Source organism: Leguminivora glycinivorella, chromosome 17, assembly GCF_023078275.1.
Source record: "Leguminivora glycinivorella isolate SPB_JAAS2020 chromosome 17, LegGlyc_1.1, whole genome shotgun sequence".
Taxonomy (NCBI): domain Eukaryota; kingdom Metazoa; phylum Arthropoda; class Insecta; order Lepidoptera; family Tortricidae; genus Leguminivora; species Leguminivora glycinivorella.
Window position 1 is genome coordinate 13724104 of NC_062987.1, and position 12157 is coordinate 13736260.

General features: G+C 35.9%; 1 protein-coding gene across 1 annotated transcript; it reads left to right on the forward strand.

Annotated features, from left to right (window-relative positions):
• Nucleotides 1-1265: 1265 nt before the first annotated feature.
• On the forward strand, nucleotides 1266-11915 carry LOC125235532 (persulfide dioxygenase ETHE1, mitochondrial). The gene is made up of 6 exons (XM_048142118.1): nucleotides 1266-1484; nucleotides 4606-4732; nucleotides 7131-7275; nucleotides 8004-8218; nucleotides 9631-9901; nucleotides 11498-11915. The coding sequence occupies exons 2-6, from the start codon at nucleotides 4607-4609 to the stop codon at nucleotides 11536-11538; spliced, it is 798 nt and encodes a 265-aa protein (XP_047998075.1). The 5' UTR covers nucleotides 1266-1484; nucleotide 4606; the 3' UTR covers nucleotides 11539-11915.
• The last annotated feature ends 242 nt before the right edge of the window (nucleotides 11916-12157 follow it).

The following is a 12157-nucleotide window of genomic DNA, read 5'->3' on the forward strand; positions in this document are numbered from 1 at the left end:
TTCAATGCATTAATTTTCTGACAACTGCTTCCTGTCAATATAAATAAAAAAATAAAAGAGAGACAAATCAGTGTTTATTAAATAATACAAATAGGTTACACATATATTAAAGTATCGTTTTATATTTATTTAGTTGTTATTTAGAGACAGACTGGAGAAACATATTTTTCTTACTAAAATTCTAACCGGAAACAAAATAGTCTTATGTACTACCTATTTCAATAATTACTTACTATTGCGCGATAGTTATTTAGTTCGCTGCAAAGACCTTTACAGGGGACAGCTCAATCACATTTTTTGCCATACGAAATTAAACCTTATTACTGAAACAGAAAGTCGATCGTATCAGACTAGCGAAAACGGTCCACATGAGAGGGCATTGTTTGGGCTGGTGTCCCTCTCGCACGTGTTGCCAGTGTTAATGAGGTTCCCATATTAGTAGTATTTTTATCTGTATATTACCTGACTTTTTAACTTCTTATTTTATTTTAAGCTAGGAACATACTACGCGGACGTCCGTCGTAAAACGACCGCGACCGCGACCTATCAGTGTGCACGGAACAAAACATCCAGAGAGCCAGATTTCGATTGGACGTCCGTGCGCTCAAGGCCACGTCCGCGTCCGTCGACCGATAGTTTGCACGGTTATGTGTATTTCCATTGTCCAGATTCCCGTCCGCGGTCGATTTACGACGGACGTCCGCGTAGTGTGTTCCTAGCTTTAATGTTATATTCAAACTAGGGTTTCGATATATTTCAAAAAATTTGAAAATAATTATAATGTAATTATTTTGATGCCAGTAAATCAAAGATTTGTATAATTAAAAATACTTTCAATTAGGTGTTAGTAGATTTGGTAGTAACTTTGAAAATTGACTGGTATCCCCAATTTATGACAGTGATGACGTCACTGAATAATGTTGACATTGTCAGCAAGTGCGAGAGGGACACCAGCCCAAACAATTACCTCTCATGTGGACACACTTTTTGACCTAACTAAACAATCTAGTTTAATAATTCTAAATCTATGGTTCGCTGTCTGATAAGTTATCTTTTAGGCTGAAATGCTGAGCTAATTCAGATGCCAAATCGTGTGGCATCTCTTTTCTTTTGGATACCTCTTTTCGTAAATAAAATTCAGCACTCGGAACAAAGCTCCGTAAGTATTTTGAAGGGAGCCTAAAATCAATAGCTAAATAAGGGGATTTTTGGTTTTATTAGTTGCAACACTGGAGTGGTACTGTCACTGTCAGTGTCAGTAGTGTTGTCAGTGTCACTGTCACAGGATGACCGATGCGATGAAGACTGTACTGCTACAATCAGATCAAAGCAAATTATCGAAAGAATGCGATAAGTGTTACATAAATGATAAGTTTTTTCAGTCAACGGTAAACACGAGATTGAGCACTCGTACTAACGACAAGAGCCAGTACCTGAGTTCCCCGAAAGAACAATAAATCTGGAGAACAAACTTTGAACTTCAAGTATGTATCTTATTAAAGGCACATATTTATTTATTGTTTTGAGAGCTAAATTGCATATAAGTCGGCGCTCACTAAGGAAGAATGGTGGTCTTAGGGTTTATTGTCACCAAATTGGAATAATGATTTTTTATTTTATTTTAAAAGAAACTTGAAAATATAAAAATCACTAAAATTGTTGAAAAGGCATGTGGGTATCTCTAACTGAGAGCTTACATTTTAATAAATATTTGTGTCTTACCTTAATAAAAGAGTGATCAAGTGTGATAAGGATGTTTTCATCTGAAATTGCAACAAATTTGTCCTTATTGAAGATGCAGCATAATGACTCTTAGGCGTGGGACACCACATTTGTATTTTTTATGAGGAACAGGTAAATCATTTGAATACAATCTCACCTGATGGAAAGTGCCGTTCAGTGATTATTCAGTAGATTTTTTAAAAATAATTATGACATTAATATACGTAATCTAGAAACTGAATTACACTTCCATGACATATTATTATAATACTTTGTTTTTATAGTAAATAATATCTCTTATACATAAACGACCTCCCTAAAGAAACAGAGTACCCCATGTCCCTGTTTGCTGATGATATAGCCGTAATAATACCTGCTGATGACGCCACAGATACTTATGAAAACAAGCTAAATGATGCAATAGACACAATAGACTCATGGCTAAGCAGAAACAACTTGCAAACGAATGTATCAAAAACATGTTATATTCAATTTTGGAACTACAAAACAGAGCCGATGGATCTACAATTATACTGTAGAAGTCAGAAAATTGAGCAAGTTAATGAGATGAAATTTTTAGGCATAACCTTAGATGAACATTGCACATGGAAAAATCATGTAAGACTGATCTCCGATAGACTCGATAGGTTTGTTTATGCTTTGAAACAGCTTAGAACTGTCGCTGGAGAAAAGACAGCATTGCTTGCTTATAATGGTTATGTTGCATCGGTTTTAAGGTATGGTATATCAATATGGGGCAACTGTACAGATGTCAATAAAGCATTCATAGCTCAAAAAAAGTGCTTAAGAGCAGTATGTGGAGTAAAGCCAAGAGACTCTTGCCGACCTTTGTTTAAGAGACTGAAACTGCTAACTTTATTTGACATGTATATAATAGAATTAGGATGCCTTGTACGCAAACTTCCACAGTTTTTCAAAGTAGTTTCAACTAATAGTAGATTAAGAGCAAGGGATGAATTTAAACTACAGATGCCACTATGTAAGACATCCTTATTTAAGAAAAATTGCTACGTAATGAGTATTCTTGTATACAACAACTTGCCCTACGAGATAAGACAATTACCCGACAAATTATTTGCTACCAGATTACACAACTGGTTAAAAGATAAATGCTTTTATTCTTTGAATGATTTTATGCACTATTCTGATAATATAAATGTATGAATTTAAATTAATTTTGGAATGCTATTTTAATGCTATTATTTAATGTTTTTCTTTTTGTAATTTCATTTGACCTTTCTTATTAAATGCGATTGCGTATTATTATTTATTAAATGTAATTATTGTTAGTTAAATGTGTTTATAATGTATTTATATTGACCTCTGAATTGCGTGTGATTAATGATTATGTACAATTTTTATATTTTAGTTTTAAGTTAATTTGCATGCCATATTTGCTTTGGCTAAGCATGTGATACAATTTAATTAGTAATTACTTTAAACATCTGTATGCAATTACCATGTTTAAGCAAATAAATATTTTCTTTCTTCTTTCTTTCAAAAAATAATGCTAAAGCTATTTGGTTCTTACATAGACTGTTTTGCAATAAACTCGACATTTTATTCTGTGAGTCATACACATCTAAATAACTATGATTTGAGCACAAACAATGTCCCATTACATTTATCAGTAACTTCAGTGCTGTTCAAGTTGATAGTCAAGTAAGTAGAAAGTCAGAAACATTTTAGGTATTGAATGATTATTTGTGTTTTTCTATTTGATAATCTTTAAAAATATGTCAGACCAAATAAAACATTATAGTTTAAGTTTTTTGTTTTCTTACTAATGTAATGTAACACATATTTAATTATGGTTTGTTATATTATTAATTTATACCCTATTTAATTTTAATAATTAAATTTGTTGCCCAATTAAAATGCTGCTACTGTGCCCTCAAATTATATTAATATTAATTGTTTTTATTTTAGATGAATAATCTAAAATATAAACAATTAATTTGAATATAATTTGATTGTGATTTTAATAACAAACCTGCACTGTGCATGTCTTATCTTATACTTTTAAACGAGCAATTCTTGTATATTTATTTATTTATATATATATTTATTTACACTGAAGATCTCGGAAACCGCTCTAACGATTTCGCAGAAATTTGTTATGTGGGGGTTTTTGGGGGTGAAAAATCGGTCTAACTTATCCTTAGGTCCCGGAAAACGCGAATTTTCGAGTTTTCATGCGTTTTTCTTCGCGCGCCATCTCGTGTGCAGTAGTTGTACTGTTAAGACAGAATTCTTTCGGTTGATGTAAGAACTATTTATTGCAAACACTAGATGGCGACACAGGTCAAGGCTAAAACGAATAGAAAAATACACTATTTGAGTTTTTGTGGCGAAATGCGCGCCATCTCGTGTGGAGTAGTTGTGTTGTTAAGGCTGAGAATTCTTTCGCTCGATGTAGGTACTATTCATTTTTGAACTAGATGGCGACACATGTCAAGGATACGAAACAGAACCGAGCGAAGCTCGGTTGCCCAGATATTTTAATCATAATATAAAAATAATTTCATACTAAATATAAATCATTTCATAGAAGTTTGATGCTTGTAACAACTCCGACAAGAATCACATCAACTACAGTCAACAGACACATCACCATCACCACGTCATCCAGCAGAAGTCAATGGAAAATACACATACACAAAATATTCGCAAATGCTAAATTCGGTAACAGGTGGCTTGGTGCAATCGATCCTTATTTAATCTATCTCTGTGCATAACTATTGTGTTTATTTGTTTTATCACAAGACAGTGACACATTAATTGCATCAATGCTAATATTATCCAATATAACAACAAACAATGACTATTATTATTACAATTAGATAAATATCATCTCGGCAGGATGGTGACGCTGTCAGTTGGAATGAATACTGCGAAGGCTGTGCGCTTGCTGCTGCGGCCAGATATACAGACAAAATTAAGATTCGCTTCGACAATGGACAAGGGATCTAACTTCTTTTTTAGACAGGTGGGTTATTTTTGTAGCATTTAGTAAGTTATGTTCCAAATACTTCATAGTTGTAGTACAGTACAATCTTGATAATCTGGCACTTCGGTGGTCTCAAAACATCCAGTTTAATTTATTTCATTTTTAGTTGTAATTTCAAGTGCAAGTTTACCTTCCATAAATATTCAGTTTGACTTTACTTTGAAAGTGGCTAAAAATCGGATAATGGTCGAATATTTTTTGAAATTATTATTTTAGGACAGTCTTTTTGTACGACATAAGTACATAACCAATATGAAAAATATGGAGAATGGCTCTAATTTCCAGTAATCCGAATTTTCCAGTAATCCGGCACCTTCGTGTTAGCGACAGTGCCGGATTATCGAGATTGTACCTACTGTATAGCCTTGTAATTAGGTGTGATTCCTATTACTAATTAGGTGCGATGGCATTAATTGCATTTTCAAGTAGACTAACAATTCTTATAAGTTGAAAAATTGTATTTAATGTTCTAGAATTTGGATATTTCTTATAATTCTATGAGTTCAAAACTAGAATTGAATTAGATGGTAATAATTACAGTAATTAAGTTATAGTACCTCTTTCATTTAACCTTCAAGCAATGAAGGAGGCACATTGACATTTTATCCCGCCAGGCGGCGCCAGTGGCATGTCACTGTCATTCATATGTGAAACAGGGAAAAAAATATCATCTTCTCGATCTCAAGTATGAAATTCTTTATCTGTGCAATGGACTATTAAGGTGGCGCCATCTGTCATAAACTTTGAGTGTGCCTCCTCATTGAGTAAGAATTATTGTGTACCCACCTCCATTATAATTCTCATTGGGGTTAACCATTTCTGATAGGATTCTTAGAAAGTAATCATACTAGTTTAATGTTCCTTACTAAGGTATCCTTAGTTTTCATTAACACTTTATATTGTAATGGAATGTTGTCATAAAAATTTTATTATGACATTAATCTACTGGTGTTATTAAAATTACCGTTCATTTTTGATTGTATTATGAATGAGCATTCAATGCTGGACAATCTAGAGCAGGTTAAATACCTCTATGTTCCATTCCGTCTCATTCTATTCTTTGAATTATTGGCTTGACAAACATATTTTAGCATAATAATTACCGACCGACGGGCCGAACTAGGTAATATATCGTCACTACTTTTAAAAAAACTTGTATCTTCGTCTGTCAATGAAAAGAAAATTGTAGTAAGTGTGTATGGAATGCATATAGACTTACTGCGTTTTAACTTTGAGAAGCAGCGTGAGATACGAGATTTTTTTAAAGTAGTGACGATATGCAGACATTAAACGTCGATACGAACTCTACATTGTCCCAAATACTGATGTGCCGACGGAAAGTTTCCTAAATTCTGAAATTTTCACCTAGGAAAACTTTGGAAACTTTCCATACTTTGTATGGACAATTGTATGGATGGAAACTTTCCATTTCATAAATTTAAATTCCTTTTATTTTTCCTGAAAGGTTCGTGAATTTTTCAAGAAATTAAGGATTTTTTTGGAAAATTTCCGCAACTTGCACATCATTAGTCCCAAAGTTTCATCCTTGAGAAAATGAGACAGGTCTGGCGGCTTTGGGCTCTTAGTCAGAACGTCACATAAGTATATTGGAAACCCTTAGAAACAAACATATAAATAAGGTAAACCCCCCGTCGGTAGTAGTTACAATGTTTGAAGATGTTAAGTTTTACTGACTGCACTCAAGATTAGCACCGTTTGTGTAGTGAATTGCAACCTTGGTACTAACAGCAACACTCTTAGCTAACCATCGCTAGACGGTATGCCCTTGTAATAAGGATTACAAATGTACCTACAGCTAACAGTGTTGCCAATGGTAGCGTGTGGGTAATTAGGTATGTTGTTGCAACGTGCGAAGTGCAATGACTTAGTTAAGTAGTTACGCACACTGAAAGGAAATAATTTATTTATTTTGACGACCGGCCTGGCCTAGTTTTGAATTATAATAATGATAGAATGAAAGTAAATAAGGAGAATAATGATGTAGTAGCCTGAGAAGCCGAAGGCACTGGGTTCGAATCTCGGTTAGGGTATTTATTTTAGTAATGACCACAAAAAAGGACGAAACCTTATTCATGTTTGTTTTCTTTAGGGTCCACCCACATCTAGCGTCTCGCGAGCGTCGCGTCGGGCCAACTGTATGGAAAAAGACGCCGCGTCGACGCGACGTCGACGCGTCGTCAGGCTTTGCCCATACAGTTGGCCCGACGTGACGCTCGCGTGACGCTAGATGTGGGGGGACCCTTATATGTATATTGTCGACTAGTACCCATATTACAAGCTGTGCTTAGTTTGGGGCTAGGTGGATCAGTAAGTCCCCATATATTTATATATTCAATACATTTTTCTTATTTTCCAGCTGTTCGACACAGCATCCAGCACATACACCTACATTCTAGGCGACAACTGTACGCGGGAAGCTGTCCTCATAGACCCGGTCATCGAACACGCTGAGAGAGACGCCACGTTACTGAACGAGTTGGGATACAAGCTAGTATATGCCAGTGAGTATTTCATAGATATATGTAGGTTTAAAAATCATTACACTACTTCATAAATAAATAAATATTATAGGACACTCTTACACAGATTGACTGAGCTCCACGGTAAGCACAAGAAGGCTAAGCTAGGGAAGGCTAGGCTATAATTATACTTACTCGGCGTTTCGCTTCGCGATCACATCTAGGGATACAGAAACTACAGTGGGTAGTAGGTACAGGTAGGTACAGTTACTAGTGGTGGTACGGTACCTACAAGCTTGGGTCATGTCAGTGAAATGTTTCATACATTTTTGCTTACATGGCGACCCCGCCGGACGCATGCTGTGTGGGTTCAGTTACCAAAATTAACGCCCAAAAAGGTATGGCTACTTATAGTAAATTTATGTGTCTTCTTATAATTTAAGAGCTAGTTCTTGTCGGTGGAGTATGCGCCATATTTTCCTATTCTCCGCTTTAGTTCTTGCTACGACATGACACCGGCCTTCTCCTTGAAATGGTCAATAAACTACATCAACAAAATTTCTGTTACGATATAAAATATCTTCAACCCTTGTTAATCATTGAGACCGATGAGATTGTTACAGGCGCTGAGGCATATAGCTCTGTGTTATATTTATGACCAGTCTATGCAAGTGCTTAAATCGTAAATATGTACCTATGGTATGACCTCCATGGTTCTTTATTGTTGCGCGAAATGTGAGGATTAACAGTATATTATTTTTAAATTCCAGTGAACACACACATGCACGCCGATCACGTCACAGGCACGGGGAAGCTCAAGACCCTCCTACCCGGTACCAAAAGCGTGATTGGAGCCAACTCTGGTGCGCAAGCTGACGTTCATCTCAAAGATGGGGCCACTGTTAACGTCGGGTCTATAAAACTGCTTGCCGTAGCTACTCCGGGGCATACGAATGGTTGCCTGACTTACATCTGTCATGATCAGGTAGGTTCCCTTTTCAGTTATTTATTTTTTGACAAAATAAATACTTAAATAGTATTTAATATTCAAACAACGATCACATAACAGGTACTTTCAAGTTCAAATTTCTTCTACCTGACACAAAAGTGTGAAAGAAGCCAACTACTACCTATCTATGACTACCCTCAGTTGAGGCAGGGGCGGCTCACTCCGCGATTCTATCGCCGCGCTGCAAGTACATGCTTGCGGCCGCGAGTTCGCGGCCTAATCAGGGGTGGCGCGCGTTCTCACGGAACGCACGTTCGCACGTTCTATTGTTACTTTCCGTCGCGAGTTATTTTTTAAGGTTCTTATGCGATGTCCGCTTGTGGAATGGCTAATAATGCTTAGTTAAATAGATATTATGAATAAAATAAATACCATGGGACATTTTTACACAGATCTACTATTAATAAGTACCCCGGAAAGGTTAGTAAGGCTTGTGATGTTGGAACTTAAACAAAAATATATAAATACTATATATATACCTAGAAAGTACCCAAGACTTGAATATAATAGTATAACATTTTATCTGAGTATTAATTCGTTTTAATCCATAGGCAACCCTATCGCCGGACGCCGCGCACGTGCGGCTCGTTTCTTTGTAAGAATTTTGTAGGCATTTAAAAAGGCGGCATGTCGTGAATATCAAAGCAGTGGGCCTTCTGTACTTGTACTATTATATATTCTGTGGTTGAGGTAATATTTGTGATAAATAAGCGATTCATAAGCGTGTTTGCCAACGGCATCACAGTGGTTTTATTTGTATTATTCAATGATATCACCGTTTTGTTTGCACTAATTTATCTTATCGAAGTAATCAATTAATGTCGATTGTTGGTAGTCGAATAACAATTCATTTGTTGTTACGCCAATATTGTTTTTATTTTATTTGTATTATACATTATTGAAAGAATCTCATGCTCTTCAAATGAATTACTCCATATATGCTCTGTGGCATCATGGCTTACAAAACGCCCCGAGCAAACACGCTAGATTCAGTCCAAAATAGATTGGCAACGATTTTAAGTGTTTTAAAAGTTAAGTTTTCGATGAAATTATGACTTTTATTTCACCCTTGCAGAGGCTTGTAGGGCCTATTTAAAATCATTGTCAACCTTATCTTGGCCTGACTCTATCAACTGCTGTTAACATTTTTTCTGTCATAAGGCATTGTCACCTCATCTGCTATTTCGGTCACTTATAAAAAGATAATAAATAAATTATACGAAATAAAAATAAAATAACCACCTTTCCGTGATCGTTATAACGTATTCTATTAGAAAAATATATTATTTGCCTAACTTCAAAAAACTTTACCTAACCTACCCAACTAGATGTGATCTGAGATTACTTTACTAGGTATTGAATCTACTATTGTGAATTCTCTTTTCCAGGCGATGGCCTTTACCGGTGACACGCTCCTCATCCGCGGTTGCGGCCGAACAGACTTCCAAGAGGGCTCTTCAGAATCCCTATACAAGTCCGTCCATACTAAAATATTCACTCTTCCCGAACACTATACCCTTTACCCTGCCCATGACTATAAGGGGCAGACGGCGACCACTGTAGGGGAAGAAAAGAAGTACAACCCTAGGCTTACGAAGAATTTGCAGGAGTTTATCAAGATAATGGATAATTTGAATCTGCCGTATCCTAAGATGATTGGTAAGTTTCAGCATATTACCATCTAAAATCTCTCAATCATCATGATCTAAATCATCTGTGGGATATGGGTTAAATTGTGGCGTAGGCGAGAGGCTGGCAACCTGTCACTGCAATGTCATAATTTGGATTTCTTTCAACCCTTTTTTGCCAAGAGGGGCACTGAAACTTAGTTCATGTGCTCTGCCTACCCCTTTATGGGATACAGGCGTGATTATATGTATGTATGTATGTATGTATGTACAGTCAAGTGTAAAAATATGGGTGCGTACAACTTATCAAAAATATGTCCCATAGCACTTTATGTCGGCGGAATAAGGTCTCGGTACATATTTTTGAGCGGATAAAATCGATACGTATTTTTGCACTTGACTGTACCATCTAAAATTTTGTCCATCCATCTACAATTTTTGAAGAAGATGAACCAAAATGTAGTTTATGATTTTTATGAAGTTAGGGCTTGTAGAGTTAGATACTTAACTCTTACCAAAGAGGATCAAGTGTTATATAGAGTTACTGTCAAAGTAAAATGTGTAATCACAGTGCATAGACTGCCATCTCTCGACACAAGCTTAAAACTTTTAAACCTCAGTTTTGACAATTTGGCCCATATTCTTAGCTTGTTATGTGTTAAAATGTCAAATATTATTAGCGCCATCTAGCCGAGAGTCCCCCAAAAGTGTATCACCCACCGTACCTTCACCGTATCTTTATGGTACTGAGGTACGTTTTTTTCTTAGACTTTATCTGTCTATACGCAGTCTTTGGTTTCAGCATATTTCCATCTACAATTTTTGAAGCAGTTTAACCAAAGATGTAGAGTTTACGAAGTTAGGACTTGTACAGTTAGAGAATTAACTCTTATAAATGAGATCTGATAACTTTGTGACAGGCGGGCGATTATTATGTTATTAGATAATTTTATTCCTATACTTCGCCATCCCGTTTAATATTCCATCAAAACAAACGCTAAATAGAATTTCAGAAGAATACAAGTTATCAGGTTATCACAACATAACATTTTACTTATGCATTAGCAATGCCATCTTTCGGTAGCTGCAGAATTCACAACGCGAGCAAACTGAAAAGGAATTGCAGCTAGATTACCCGAAGAGATAATAGATGGCGCTAAAGGTCTTGTTACCATACTCGAATCCATTTTATAAATATATTATGGTATGGTATTTCATTTTAAGCCCTGGCAAAACTTATTGGTATACAAATATTAGGGTATGGGCTAAGTCTAGGACGACCTCTGGATATGAAGCCACTTTGCTAGTTCTACTATAACTGATTGCCCAACTACTTGAGCCCAAATTTCTTTCCTAACTAGAATGAGTTCTGTGCTCAGAATCAGTGAAACGTTGCGCGTTGGCCATTAACAAATGTGAGTGTGCACGGCAAAACGTCCCACTTTGTCGATTGCTAATAAAGCCGCTTTGTCAGTTTATTCATATAAAGATACAAGTAAATCTCTCCTTAATGGTAACCGACAAAGTGGGACGCTTTACTAAAGACACTCACAAATGTTGACTATGATAGATTTAGATTTCTCTATTGCTTTTTTCTCTAATCTAACTGCCTATCTCTTTCTTACAGATAAAGCGATTCCTGCGAACAGAGTATGTGGTATCTACTGAAAATTTGAAGAATAACGTTAACAAAATCGCGCTTATTTTATCACACTCACATGCTTTACAAACTGTGGTTGGTAACTCAAAATCATAGCACCTACGTTTTTTCCGGCGACAAAAATGGCTTGAGATACTATATTTACCTACTTACTATATTTAAAGAGAAGGAAAGAAAGGATGCACTTTTTACTGTTTTAATGCTAAAAAACGTGAGTAATAATAATATGGAACGAATATTTATGTAATTAATATGTTTAGTCTGTGATAAGTGATATGCTAAGGCACTGGTCCCACCGCGAGCTAGTAAGCTATGAGCTATCGGCTATAAAAACGAACAAAAGATAATCACTCCAGTGTAAATAAAAGAGACACGGCGATGTTTATAGTTACTCGCCCAGCGGTGAGCTATCAAAATCGCCGTGTCTCTTTTATTTGCACGGGAGTGCGTATCTTTTGTTCGTTTTTATAGCCGATAGCTCATAGCTTACTAGCTCGCGATGGGACCAGTACCGTACAATAATTATGATATTTTAACTCTGCTCATACTCGTTATAGGTACGATGTGCAATATTAAATTAGAGAAAGTTAATTTACTCAGTTTATATAGCTCAAATGCAAATAATTT